Raw genomic sequence first — 15,222 nt, 5'->3', positions numbered from 1 at the left:
TAAAGAGTTCTGCTTCAAAGGTCCCCTTTGTGCTAGGCTGAAGATATTATCTTCAACCTCTGTAATGTCTTCAGCTTTGACATTTACATAATAATGGTGGCATATACAGTATTCACGAAGAATATCACAAAAAATGTATCATGAGTTTGGTTGAACTGTCTATCCCATCATATAACCCAGAATATAAGATTTCCTTCAAAAGACGGAAGTCTGACATGTCTTTAATTAAACTTGTCTGAGTATGACTTCTCCTCTACTTTTGGAAACACAATGATTTCTCTGTATAAACTAAACAAAAAAAAGAAACATGCCAACCCCCCATGTCCTGGGAAGTCCTATAAGGAAACTTCTGACCTGGAAAACTACTAACCATAATCTAAACGTGACACTAACCTTAATCCTAACACTCATTTTAGCACATTTTTAAACTAAATACCATTTTGCAGGTCAGGAGTGTCCGTATAGTCCCCACCCCCCCTGTCCTGTCCCGTCCTGTCCCCGGTCCCGGACCTTCGACCAGATCCTGATGCTGCTTTGGTGTTTGTAGATCCGACTGACAATACCATATGTATGCACTATGGCCAACACAGAAGGGATACAGCGAAAAGGGTATGCTTTCTCAGCCCTAGTAAAGAACACGTTTTCATCTTAAAATTCAGTCAATGAGTTCCTCAGCCCTAGTAAAGAACACACTTTCATCTTAAAATTCAGTTAACGAGTTTGAGTTTATTATCAGCACCAGCAAAGAACACACTTTCATCTTCGAATTCAGTTAATGAACACACTTTCATTGATAACTACAGTTCAGCAAACTATTTTTTCGGACACATGATCATGTTCAGTGCCAGAACGACATAATCACATGATCATGAAACTTTGTTAAGAACGCACACCTTCAGCGCTGTCTCTATTTGTCTAAAAACTTAAGTGGTGCATAATCTTGTGTGTCATCCCCCAGATGCTTCTTCAGAAATGGCACAACTTTAAAAAGGTTGATGTGGAAATCTCTGGAGTCATCGCTAGACTCCTGTTGGATATCGTTGTCACCATCAGGGCACAGATTTTTGGTGCCCCAGCTGATCAATCCAACCTTTGAAGAATGGAAGCGGTGTCAGTACTAATTCATGTACATCAACTGTAGATTACAGGAGACCCCAGAGGTTTACAAATACATTTTGCATAAATAAATATGTAAAATCCCATGTACACAAAAGGATAGAGCAAAAAGTACGAGGCAAATGCACAGAAAGTTGCCACTTTCTTACTGCTCGCCTCTGTAGGTGGTGTCTAGTGCCGATGTATCTGCTGTAAATAAGTGTCTCTAACCTGGATTGTGCGATAATCATCATAGTTCTTAAACAGAGCACCACCGGAGTCACCTGTGTACACACACACACACACACACACACACACACACACACACAAACACACACACAATGAAGTGGTAACGTAAGACGAAGTAATGGGACCCTTTTCTTTTAGGAAATTACAACACTACTGTTTTAAAACTAGAGATTTTCTCAATCCATTGATTTTTTAAATATTTTTTTTACAAACTTAGACAGTGAGTGCATCACACAATGTTCCATTATGTATTAAACATACCTTTGCAGGCAACATGATCTCTAGTAGGTTGACGACCACCCGAGCACAGGAAGTTTTCAGTGACAACATCCTTCAGATTATCTGATGTTATGCCATCTACCTTAGTAGCCAATTCAATACAATTCGCCCTCTGCACGAGAGAGAAAAATGAGAGAGGGACACATACACTGCCGTTCAAGAGTTTGGGGTCACAGAGATGTCCTTGTTTTTGAAAGAAAATAACAACAAAAAAATTCCCAACGTGCCATTGGAACACAGGAGTGATGGTTGCTGATAATGGGCCTCTGTACGCCTATGTAGATATTCCATTGAAAAATCAGCCGTTTCCAGCTACAATAGTCATTTACAACATTAACAATGTCTACACTGTATTTCTGATAAATTTTATGTTATTTTAATGGACCAAAAATGTGCTTTTCTTCCAAAAACAGGGACATTTTTAAGTGACCCGTGCGTGGGTGGGTCTGTCTGTGTGGTCAGACATCATACAAGCACTCACCTGATCCAGGAGCTTAAGTTTGGCATCGCTCCGCTTATCATTATTGTTTACCCTGTCCTTATCATGTGACATGAAACTGACTTCTTCAATTGGATTTTTTAACAAGAGCTCTTCTGCAAGGAGAGAAATACATGAGACGAGGTAACATACGGTGCCTAATTGAACCTTTCTATATCAGGCTGTGTGCATCTTGATGGATAGGCTGTGTGCTGTAATTGCACCTTGTTGCTTGCAGGTGATTTCCTCTCCCGACAATCTTAAAGCACCACTTGTTTCCTTGGTGCAAGGTATGCAAATCGGTCTGAGGAAGACAGTAAAGTAAGAACTCATGAAAGAAACTGTGTTTCACACATTACTCCAAACAGCTGGATTACTTAGATTAAGATACATACAAAAAATAAACTTCATCACTGTGTTCATTCTTGTTCCTTCTGCATCATAACACATAGAGGTCAAATGATTGTCTCCCTTGGTAAAGATGAGCAAAAAAAAGACTATAAAATAAATGATACCAATTCTGAGCTATATTGTATGCAATTTGTGTGAACATCATAGTCTTTTCTACTAATACATTTGCTCAGAGAAATAGATTTTGTTCAACAAGTAAATCTCAAAAAGCTAACCAAGTTGGTCTAAGATCCCTCCCAATGTACCCCCAATCTCATAAAACATTTTAGAAAAAGGCCCAGTGTCGTTATCCTCACAAGAGGAGGGTGCTGGAGTATTTTAAACAGGGGTGCCAATAATTTATACCCCCATCGTTAAAAAAAAAAACAAACATATATATTACTTATTTTCCAACAAAATCTATTTCTCTGAGCAATTGTTTTAGTAAAAAATAATTTCCCAATGTATTTTAGCTCAGTATTTGTAGGATTTGTTTCATAGTCTTTTTTGCTCGTCTTTATCAAGGGTGCCACCTGACCGTATGTGTCTTACCTTATGTTGATAGAGATATCCACATCATTCTTCAGTTCGATGAGAGCTACGTCATAATCATAGAACTCCTTTACCCCCTCTTTCTCTTTGGCTTTGATATCATAATTAGGGTGTAATATTAGGCGTGATCCTGTTAGAACTGTTAGGGGACAGGACCGGAGTATACATTAGCAAACCTATTTCCTAGAATAGTTGTGGCATCCTGACATATATTCTGGCAATGACGATAAACACATGAAAAAACAAGTTGTACTAGTTTAAAAAAAAACTTTGGGTGTAAGTGGAAATGTTTTTGGAGGAGTGGCTGGTTGCACCTTCATTTTTGCCAATCGTAATCTTGATTTTATCTGCTGTGTCTGTGAACCTGAAGCAGTGAGCAGCAGTCAAGATGAAGCGGGGAGTGACCAGAGACCCCATGCATTTACCATAACGTCCATCCTCATGCTGACGGGATCAGGAGAGAGAGGTTGAACATAAATACCGTCAATGACAACATGCAAGCATTTGCATCAATATCTCATTTAAAAAGGTCAACAATATGTCAATCTTGGTGTGCACTGGGATGGGACAGGATACAGTCTGGGAGGTTTGTCAGCCATAATGTCGTTTATCACTCTCCCAAAGCACAAACAACCCGAGATATTGCATTGCAGGAACACACCACGAGTGATGCTTGAATTCCAGCCTAAAATGAAAGGCGAGATCTGCTGGCTAGCTATCCAATTCATTTCTAATTGGAATTCAAACTAATTTAGTACAGCTGTCATGTATTGCATTGGTAATGATACCTTAACACAGTGCACGGCACACTAAATCAAATATGATCATGAAGAAAGGCCACTGGTGCATTGATGAATAATCAAGCATTACAAATAGTTTCCATTTAGAAAAATGAGGCATGAGTAATTACCGGGATGCCAATCCTTGCCATCCAGGGATATCTTACACGTATGGTGTCTGCGGTGTCACGATCGTAGTTTCTATGGAGCCCGCATAGACCCACAACCTTGCTCTCATCTACATAGAGGAGAGAGGTGGCTCAACACACTGACACAAAGACACTCAAATATAGCACTCTCTGAGGGAACAAAGTCCATGCAGAGACACACTGCCATATTTGCTGGTCAAATTAGAAGGACTCACCAATTATTTTATCAAAGGTTTCTTCCAATTCTGTACCATCCTTTAGTTTAAAGTAGTGGTCCTCATTATCCCGTTTTGTCACAAGTGGCTGGATATCTTCATCAAAGATCTCCCTTCCAACACCAAAAACATAGATATCTAAAAAAACAAAAAACAAGAGGAAGTACCCAAAACATTAGGCATTAGATGAATCAAGAACATTCACATACTTAGGTAATAGACCTAGGAGTTCTGGTTCTGTTGGCATATTGAAACGTGTGGCTTTCTTTTGCAAAATAACTATGAATTAACGGACATGCTGAGCAGACCGCACGCCATGTGTGCACGAGTGCTGCAAAAATGTTACTCAATCATTTCATCCAAACTGCTGCTTGCAGCCAGGCCCTATACTATAACTTGGTTCTAATAAAGAAGATTGGCCAATGTTCTCTCTAAGCTGCACGCCTGCGTGGACGCACCGTAGCCCCGAGACTGCCATGCATGCAGAAGAAATATCAGCCCACAGAGAGAAGCACGAGATTGAACTCCACTCAACTTTCAAAGCAGTGGTCACCAACCGGTCGTCGCAATCGACTGGTTGATCTCCAAGGCATTCTTGGTTGGTCACCAAAAACAAACAACGATAAAGCCTTGTGTTCCTATTTGTTTAAAAAGAAATCTCAGGCTGTTGGTGGTAGGTGCACCCGATTCAGCAGCACTGTATTCTGGGTAGGCAAACTTGTGCCATTTTGAACTATTTCATGTGTCTGAAGGTACAAAATCTGCTGGCCCAGAGAGCAAATCAAATGCACTATAGTCCTACAGCTGGCCAATCGGATGGCTCAGATTACAATGCCTGCAGTAAAGTAGCAGGCATAAAAAGAAAGCTACAGCAAAGTTGATAATATGAGATTTCAAAATGTTTAAAACCAAGACTAGAGAGAGAGACTGTCAACGAATACAGCAAAGAGATTCTGTTTTTACGAGTGAGTTCATGTTTAAGTTCTTACTCAGCACTGTCAACACATTTTATTCAATCACTTTTATAAGTATTTCCACTCGGCGCTACAACAAGCACTGCAGCAGTAATGAATGAGAAGGAAAGTGTATCTATAAGCTTACGTTGTTGATATTATTAGCGCCTTGGGTATTTCTTCGTATTGAGGAAAATGTCACTTTCTCTGTTCATAGGAGTAACATGAATTTGCACTGAGGCAGAAATAATGCAGTGCCACTCGAGTTTCGGCATCCGCTGGAGGACGGTGTCCCCTTTTGGTCAGTGGAGGAAAGGGAGAGAAGAGGGATGTTGAGAGGCTTTTTGGTCAGTGGAGGAAAGGGAGAGAAGAGGGATGTTGAGAGGCTTTTTGGTCAGTGGAGGAAAGGGAGAGAAGAGGGATATTGAGAGAGGCTTTTTGGTCAGTGGAGGAAAGGGAGAGAAGAGGGATGTTGAGAGAGGCGGACCCTCAGTCTGCTGCTCTCTCCCTCCACTGAGCCTGACAGTCAGATGGAGGCACCATCAGCCCAGAAAATAACAAATAAAAAGCTAATTATTTAAATGTAAGCTCACTCACCTCTGCCTCACAAGTAACACAACGTATCTATTACCGGTGTGATCAAATAGCCTACCTCAAATGTTAATATCTAAAAAAAAAAAAATTTTTTTTTTAAAAAAAAGGAATGGTGCTGGAATAGCGGAGGCAGTGCTCCTGTCGTCTTTGTGCTGCCTTGCTGCAACTCCATGGTTCTAAATCAGTCGTTATTTATTTAGTAAACTGTCAAAAACATGAACTTGCTCGACCATGCTGCAATATTTGCTTTGTGGACTTCACCGGACAGATGTTGATGAAACAAACATACGTGCAGTTGAATTTATTCCGCCACTGTGTGACAGTTGTCTTTTTTCTTGTCACGGTCTTATTGTATAACACGGTGGTGTATGAACGAAGAGGTTCTAGAGCAATTATACAACATATGTTGTAATATGGCTTTTTTTACTTGAAAGAATTTGGAAATGCTGTTAACCGTGTTAGAGCGTTCTCAAGAAACCCTCTTTTCAGACCAGGTAGCTACTACTCTTTCGAAAGTCAAGACAAAACATAATTTACTGATAAGACAGAGCAGAATTTGCCATCCATTGAGTAAGACTCGACCATTTCTCCATTACTGCATAGCCAGTTGTTTACCGGCCAACAGGCTATGCAGTAATGATCAATTAACTGATAAAGCAACTATTAAATCTGAAACAGGGGAATTACTATAAGATTGCTCCAAGATTCTCTCACTTCTATAAAGAACTGTACACTGCTGATTGTAAATCTACACCAAGCCAGACTAAGTCCTTTCTAAAAGGAAGCCACCTCGCCGGGAGCCCAAATCTCTCTCAATGAACTCCAAAAGGCATTGGATAGCATGAATAAAGGCACATTTCCTGAACGGGATGGTATTCCTCCTTAGGTCTATTTAACATTTTGGAATCAATTAGGTCGACTATTGCGCTAAATGATTAATACAGCTATTCACAAAAGTTAATTTGGGAGAAATGTGAACACATCACTAATTTAGCTTCTATTAAAAAAAGGTAGGGATTCCCCCAGTGTTCTCACTAACTCCATCAGAAACAACAGCTCCTTGGGTTGTATTATCTCTCCATGCAGAAAAAGCTTTTGATAGACTAGAATGGACACATCTCTTGTCTGTCTTGAAACGGAAATCGTCACTAATTGATGATTCAAATATGCCAATCCCTCAATGGGTTTTGTACCTGTAACCCCCCCCCCCTCCACACACACATTTTTTTTATTCTACAAAACGAAATAATAAGTTGTTCCCCCAAAAAAGATATACTTGAGATGGTAGCCGGCTCGAATGGATTTGAATATTGTACAGTGCCACAAACCATTGATGTTTGGATCATCCTTCTCGAGCCAACTGTTGTGTGCATGATGTAGACCTGGGTCAGTCTATAGTTAGAAAGACAACCTGTATACAGGGAATGAATAGTTAAGACTAGAAGGTCAAGTTGTCGTTGAATGCGGTTCTGTCCTTCGGCTGTTCTCGTCTATTAATGTTCTTCTATTATGTCATGCTTCACGCTTTGTGTGGACCCCCAGGAAGAGTAGCTGCTGCTTTAGGAACAGCTAATGGGGGGGATCCTAATAAAATACCAATGTCATGACAACACAAATGACTTTGACCTCACCAAGATATTTATCCCTTTCTTCCTTTTGATTCATGTAGACCATTTCCCTGACTTTGGCCACTGTGTCGTCTGGCCTACCCCCCATGTTGAAAGCACCTGCAAGAAAAGACAGTCAAGAGATTATTACTGAGCTGACCAAAACGCTGAACAGAAGCTTTAAAAAAAAAAGGATAAAAAAAAAAGCTGCAATCAATAATGCAAGTCAAATACTTTCCAAACAAATACTATACATAGACAAGTAGTACTACAGTACAGTACCATCTGTGAAAAATATGAGGACATGGTGGACCTCTTTGAATAAAGTTTCATTCCGTTGTTTTTGGATAGCCATGCGTTCCAGGATGGTTTTAAAAGCAAGGTTGAGATTGGTCCCAACATTTTGTCTATCTGTGAAAAAGTACACACACCCAAACACACGCACACACGCACGCACGCACGCACACACACACACACACACACACACACACACACACACACACACACACACACACACACACACACACACACACACACACACACACACACACACACACTATTTGTCAAGTTTATGGATAACTGGTTGAGTGTATAGTTTGGGCAATGATGATGATGTAAATACATGCAAGGTCAATCTTTGCTCACCTCCATAATTAAAGTTGTCCAAGTCAGCCAAGACATCTTCAAGTGTTTTTCTTTTTTCTCCCAAAAAATCCAATATGTTGACAACTTCGAATACGTCGGATGCGAAGAAAAGGATTTCGTAATTTGGGCTGACTGCGAAGGAGCTGACCTGTGAAAGCACAAGGTGCAGGACAGAATTACATTTAGACGTGTGTCAAAGAATGTGAGTGGAAAACTGTGGTGAACAATAACTGAAGGCATAGTGTCAGTCATTTTTGTGTTATGTGCCTACATTAAGGGTTAAGAAGACCTGCTCTGGAACTTTTGCGAATACTAAGTATGCTTTAAACCTCCCACTTTGGGCTGGATGTGTCAATGTGTAGTTCATAAATACATCATCTATGAGCAGAATTACTGTTTCACCTCAAATTCGCCACAAAATAACTGTTTTTCTGGAAGCTGTGCTGTGCCATTTTGCCTACATTTTCCTCACGTGGGCCAGCCCAATTTGAGTTCAAACAATAAGCTTCAGCCCCTCGCCATATACAGTGCATTCGTAAAGTATTCAGACCTCTTGACTTTTTCCACATTTTGTTACGTTACAACCTAATCCTATAATGGATTAAATACATTTTTCAACTCATCAATCTACACACAATACCCCATAACAACAAAGCGAAAACAGTTTTTGGGACATTTTTGCAAATGTATTAAAAATAGAAAACAGAAATACCTTATTTACATAAGTATTCAGACCCTTTGCTATGAGACTCGAAATTGAGCTCAGGTGCATCCTGTTTCCATTGATCATCCTTGAGATGTTTCTACAACTTGATTGGAGTCCACCTGTGGTAAATTCAATTGATTGGACATGATTTGGAAAGTCACACATCTGTCTATATAAGGTCCCACAGTTAACAATGCATGTAAGAGTAAAAACCGAGGCACAGATCTGGGGAAGGGTACCAAAACATATTTGCAGCATTGAAGGTCCCCAAGAACACAGTGGCCTCCATCATTCTTAAATGGAAGAAGTTTAGAACCACCAAGACTCTTCCTAGAGCTGGCCGCCTTGCCAAACTGAGCTGAACAAGAACCCAAATGGTCACTCTGACAGAGCTCCAGTGTCACGTTCGTGAGGAGAGACGGACCAAGGCGCAGCGAATGTTGAGTTCCACATATTTATTAGAAAGTGAAACTTTCTAATAAAAACAAAACAAAACAATAAATCAAATAAACTAACAACGAAACGTGAATACGTGGTGCACGTGCACAAAACACAAAATAATATCCCACAAAACAGGTGAGAACAGGGAACCCTTAAGTATGATCCCCAATTAGAGACAACGATAATCAGCTGCCTCTAATTGGGAACCATACTCAATCCCAAAACATAGAAACAAAATGACTAGAACACCTCCCTAGTCACGCTCTGACCTAAACACCATAGAGAACCAAGGGCTCTCTATGGTCAGGGCGTGACATCAAGAGGTCCTTCCAGAAGGACAACCATCTCTGCAATTCTCCACTAATCAGGCCTTTATCGTAGACTAGCCAGACGAAAGCCACTCCTCAGTAACAGACACCTAAAGGTTGCTTGGAGTTTGACAAAAGGCACCTAAAAGCTCTCAGACAATGAGAAACAAGATTATCTGGTCTGATGAAACCAAGATTGAACCCTTTGGCCTGAATGCCAAGTGTCACGTCTGGAAGAAACCTGGCACCATTCCTATGGTGAAGCATGGTGGTGGCGGCATCATGCTGTGGGGATGTTTTTCAGTTGCAGGGACTGGGAGACTAGTCAGGATCGAGGGAAAGATGAACAGAGCAAAGTAAAGAGAGATCCTTAATGAAAATCTGCTCCAGAGTGCTCAGGACCTCAGACTGGGGTGAAGGTTTACCTTCCAACAGGACAACAACCCTAAGCACACAGCCAAGACAACGCAGGAGTCTCTGAATGTCCTGGAGTGGCCCAGATAAAGCCCGGACTTGAACCCGATCCAACACCTCTGGGTTGACCTGAAAATGGCTGTGCAGCGACATTCCCCATCCAACCTGACAGAGCTTGAGAGGATGTTCAGAGACGAATGGGAGAACCACCCCAAGTTTGTAGCGTCAGGTGTGCCAAGCTTGTAGCATCATACCCAAGAAGACTCGAGGATGTAATCACTGCCAACTGTGCTTCAACATAGTACTGAGTAAAGGGTCTGAATACCTATGTAAATGTGATATTTCAGATTAGATTTTTAATAGATTTACAAAAATGTCTTTAAAAAAAAAAACATTTGCTTTATCATTATGTGGTATTGTGTGTATATTGATGAGAAAAGTGACAGCTAGCAAGTGTACACACAGCAGAGCGAGAAAAAGAGAGAAAGCAATGACATGGTGCACATATCTGCACATATGTGACGTAGTACGCATTTTTCGGGGACCACTTTTGGCTTGTGAGAGCTACTTTCAGAACCACTGGCTAAAAAGTATACAAAAGTACCAGGGAATCTCTTTAAGGGATCCCCTGCTACGACCTAATTTATTTAGCAACCACATAACATACACTACATGACCAAAGATATGTAGGCACATGCTCATTGAACAAATCTCAATCCAAAATTATGGGCATTAATATGGTGTTGGTCCCCCCCCCCCATTGCTGCTATAATAGCCTCCACTCTTCTGGGAAGGCTTTACACTATGTTGTAACATTGCTGCGGGGACTTGCTTCCATTCAGCCACAAGAACATTAGTGAGGTCTGGCACTAATGTTGGGTGATTAGGCCTGGCTCGCAATTCATTCCAAAGGTGTTCGATGGGCTCTGTGCAGGCCAGTCAAGTTCTTCCACACCAATCTCAACAAACCATTTTTGTATGGAGCTCGCTTTATGTACGGGGGCATTGGCATGCTGAAACAGGAAAGGGCCTTATCCAAACTGTTGCCACAAAGTTGGAAGCACAGAGTCGTCTAGAATGTCATTGTATGCTGTAGTGTTAGGATTTCCCTTCACTGGAACTAAGGGGCCTTGCCCGAACCATGAAAAACAGCCCCAAACCATTATTCCTTCTCCACCAAATGTAACAGTTGGCACTGTGCATTGGGGTAGGTAGCGTTCTCCTGGCATCCGCCAAACCCAGATTTGTCTGTCGGACTGCCAGATGGCGAAGCGTGATTCATCACTCCAAAGAACGCGTTTCCACTGCTCCAGAGTCCAGTGGCAGCGAGCTTTACACCACTCCAGCCGCTGCTTGGCATTGCGCATGGTGATCTTAGGCTTGTGTGCGGCTGCTCAGCCATGGAAACCCATTTCTTGAAGCTTCCGATGAACAGTTATTGTGCTGACGCTGCTTCCAGAGGCAGTTTTTAACTCGTAGTGAGCGTTGCAACTGAGGACAGAACATTTTTACACGCTATGCACTTCAGCAGTCAGCGGTCCGGTTCTGTGAGCTTGTATTGCCTACCACTTCGCGACTGAGCTGTTGTTGCTCCTAGACATTTCCACTTCACAATAACAGCACTTACAGTTGAACGGGGCAGCTCTAGCAGGACAGAAATTTGACGAAATGACTTGTTGGAAAGGTGGCATACCTATGACAGTGCCACGTTGAAATTCATTGAGCTCTTCAGTAAGGCCCTTCTACTGCCAATGATTGTCTATGGAGATTGCATGGCTGTGTGCTCGATTTTATACACCTGTCAGCAACAGTGATGGCTGAAATAGCCGAATGCATTTACATATAGTTGTACCTTGTGAGTACCTGTGAACATACCTTTGTGATAAGTTTCTTGACAGCATTTCTTGCTTTGTTAAACTGATCCTCCTCAATGCTGTCAGAGATGTCCATAGCAATGTATATGTTAAGCTTTCCAGCTTTATCGACCGTGATCTTCTTTCCTTCCTGATCTGTGTCATCTGAAAGGCACCGGCAGGATATCTTACTTTGACAATCACCGGTGGAAGAGGATGTGTGTGAGGAATGGTGCCGCAAGGAAAATACGTGAAAGGTTTGGCAAATATGTCACACACTTATGGTGATATTGACAACAGAATAAAGACTTGATAAACATCACATATTGGTTGTTACGGAGAGACCTACCGATGGGCGCTGCCAACTGAAGGCTCTCTCTGATTGCACTGCCGAATGCCTCCGTGACCTCCAGTGCAGTGTCATACGTGTGCTTGTCTGCAAACAGAACAAAAGAACCAGACAAACCACAGGGTTAAATCTCTCTTTCTCGCAGTCTATGAAATTGGACTGTACGTGACAATCTTTAGGTATATTTGAGCTGCTTGCAAAGGTGTCATTGTCTAGGGCAACTTCATGGGTCCTTACAGTAACATTTAGGCTCAGTCCCAGTCCATTGGCCATTCTCTTGACATACACGCTCCTTTGACCCCAGCAAATGTAAGCCATCGTCACAGCGGTATGTCACTTTGTCTTCAAAGCCAAAACCTGACACAGACCTCCTAGCACCGGCCGGAATCCCAGGGTCAGCACAACGCTCTCCACCTCCTGCTGTAAGACAATGTGGGAGAATGTCAGCGGGAAACAGAGAGGGAGGGTGTGTAGAGAGGCAGAAAGGTCATAGCGTGACGTACTGTGCGTAAGCTGTGAGGCCGAGCGCCATTTCTAACGGGTCAGTGTGACCAACAAAAAAAAGAGCGTCCTAAGGAGGAAGAGAGCGGCGGAGGCAGAGAGATGATATAGTTTGTTACTCACAGTCATGTCTGCAAATGGGTGTTCCCCCACTCCACTTCCCATTGGGTTGGCACACACGGGAGGATGAGCCACGTAATGTGTACCCAGTGTAGCACTCATATGTGGTCTCATTGTTGACAGAATATTGCATTTGTAAAGGAAAGACAGAACCATTTTCCAAAACCAAGGGGTTTGGGCATTCAACCACTAAAGGGGGAAAACATATGGAGGAAGCAGTGTTTAAGTAGAGTTTAGCTTATTTCAAATATTGTTTTTAGTAAAAATACCAGCGCAAGGAATTGTTACTCACTCTTGCACTTTTGTACAGGCCTTTTATGGGGAGTTGGTGACCAAGTTCCACTTTTCTGACACAAGCGAGTTAAAGCTGGATAGGGATAGTACCCTTCTGGACAGTGGTATATCAGCATACTGCCATACTCAAGCTTCTTGGTAAGAGTGTAATGGCCTCCTTCCACGCCCACATTCTCCTCTTTACAGAAGACTTCACACAGAACACTGACACCTGTGAGGTCAGTGCAGGAAGATGTTCATGTATTTTACACCTAGGCATGACTGGGCCCAGGTTGGGAAACTGGCTACAATACCAGAAAATGTCAGAATTTTGTCAAATCAAAATTCTTCATAGTATACAGAAGCCGAATGGATGAAGTCAAAGGTCAAAGCTGAAGATGTTTTTGTGTGTGTGTGTGTGTGTGTGTAAGTATTTGGATTCTAATACCCCAATAATCATTGATGTTGTTCATTATGACATCCAATCATTTTTATATAATCACCCCAAACGTAAAATCCCACTTTGAATATTACCCAGTCAAAACGATCAAATACAACAAGTGGTTAAAAAAAATCCCTCTTATATATATATTCATTTTGAGTACATACATGTATTTCCTTTTTCCAGCCCCCTGTTATATCATCCAGAATACAGGACAATTTGGAAAAATGTGCAACAAACGTTTCTAAAAGGTAACTGAAGACAACCGCAGTTTGAACGTAAGAGTCATGTCAGGGCACTTACCCATATAAAGAGGACATATCAGCAGCGCTGCACACAAACTCCAGCAATCAGAAAGAATCATGGTGAATCACAGGTCCAAAAGTAATACAATCTGCAAAAGAGTGTGTATTTATACACAGGTAGGAAGGATAAGGGGGAAGGCATGACTTTAAAAAAAAAAAAAAAAAAAAAAAAAAGCACACTGTCACTGGTTAACCTCAAGTCAAATAAAAGATCAACGACCCACTCAACAAGAGACATACACTCACAAAAAATGTTTTGAGCCTGCGACTAACTAACAGAATTGTCTATTAAATGAAACATTATTTGTATTTCCATAAGAAACTCATCGTCGGGACTGCTTTTCTCACAACAGTGTGCACTCAAGTAAATAAAGCTAGCCTTGGCTCTGGATCTGTGTGTGAGTAATTCCTGTAATGATTTCAGGATTGTTCATTATCTCTAAATTCAGTCTGTCTGAGATACGGTTGAGGAAGTTCTCTCTTCCTCAAACTTCTGACACAACTGTGGCTAGAGGACAGTCAATAGTTATTATGTTGGAAAGATTGACCAGACTATTGAGGGTTACTGTGGGTTACAGTGTTGCAACAGCCAATACGGGGAACTGCCTTAACCCCTCAACATATATTACAAGGGCTTTGGCTGGATGATGTCACACAGAGTTGACATCTGCACATAGCACACCCCTATTCGATGTCAGGACAGCTCTCGGTCCCTATTACACTGAACAAAAAATATAAACGCAACAATGCAACAATTTCAAAGATGTTTACTGAGTTACAGTTCCTCTCAGGAAATCATCAACTGAAATAAATTAATTAGGCCCTCCTCTATGGATTTCACGACTGGAGAAGAAAAGCAACTGGCCTCAGGATCTCGTCACGGTATTTCTGTGCATTAAAATTGCCATCTATAAAATGCAATTGTGTTCGTTGTCTGTAGCTTATGCCTGCCCATACCATAACCCCATCGCCACCATGGGGAACTCTGTTCACAACGTTGACATCAGCAAACTGCTCGCCCATATGACGCCATACAAGTGGTCTGTGGTTGTAAGGCCATGGTAGAAAGCAGTTCTGGTGGACATTCCTGCAATCAGCAATGCCAATTGCACACTCCTTCAAAACTTGAGACATCTGTGGCATTGTGTTGTGTGACAAAACTGCACATTTTAGAGTGGCCATTTATTGTCCCCAGCACAAGGTGCACCTGTGTAATAATCATGATGTTTAATCAGCTTTTTGATATGCCACACCTGTCAGGTGGATGGATTGTCTTGGCAAAGGAGACATGCTCACTAACAGGGTTTTAAACACATTTGTACACAAAATTTGAGAGAAATAAGCTTTTTGTGCATATGAAACATTTCTGGGATCTTTTATTTCAGCCCATGAAACATGTGGCCAACACTTTACATGTTGCGTTTATATTTTTTGTTCAGTGTATATCGTCTTACATTATCAGAGGCTATAAGTCATCCTGCCATGTCAAAACAACATAGATGATTACTCATGTAAGTAACTTATC

At 41.5% G+C, this 15,222-nt stretch overlaps 1 protein-coding gene across 1 annotated transcript; it reads right to left on the bottom strand.

Moving 5' to 3' along the window:
• Positions 1-706: 706 nt before the first annotated feature.
• Positions 707-13,805, bottom strand: cfb (complement factor B). The gene is made up of 18 exons (XM_036933232.1): positions 13,696-13,805; positions 12,970-13,182; positions 12,681-12,866; positions 12,294-12,476; positions 12,057-12,143; positions 11,730-11,872; positions 7,986-8,133; positions 7,623-7,751; positions 7,365-7,460; positions 4,187-4,324; positions 3,954-4,060; positions 3,358-3,487; positions 3,044-3,182; positions 2,326-2,405; positions 2,105-2,217; positions 1,606-1,735; positions 1,327-1,379; positions 707-1,090 (listed from the first exon to the last, which is right to left on the bottom strand). The coding sequence occupies exons 1-18, from the start codon at positions 13,754-13,756 to the stop codon at positions 908-910; spliced, it is 2,319 nt and encodes a 772-aa protein (XP_036789127.1). The 5' UTR covers positions 13,757-13,805; the 3' UTR covers positions 707-907.
• Between the last annotated feature and the right edge of the window lie 1,417 nt (positions 13,806-15,222).

Source organism: Oncorhynchus mykiss, chromosome 10 (assembly GCF_013265735.2).
Source record: "Oncorhynchus mykiss isolate Arlee chromosome 10, USDA_OmykA_1.1, whole genome shotgun sequence".
Classification (NCBI taxonomy): Eukaryota; Metazoa; Chordata; class Actinopteri; order Salmoniformes; family Salmonidae; genus Oncorhynchus; species Oncorhynchus mykiss.
Note: the sequence above shows the minus strand (reverse complement) of the source record. Positions and strands in the feature narration are given on the sequence as shown.

Coding starts and splice junctions, on each gene's coding strand:
- cfb (XM_036933232.1), bottom strand. CDS start 13,756: ATGATTCTTTCTGATTGCTGGAGTTTGTGTGCAGCGCTGCTGATATGT. Junction 7,461..7,622: donor CCTCATATTTTTCACAGATG/GTACTGTACTGT, acceptor CTTTTCTTGCAG/GTGCTTTCAACATGGGGGGT. Junction 1,091..1,326: donor ATGATTATCGCACAATCCAG/GTTAGAGACACT, acceptor CATTCTTCAAAG/GTTGGATTGATCAGCTGGGG.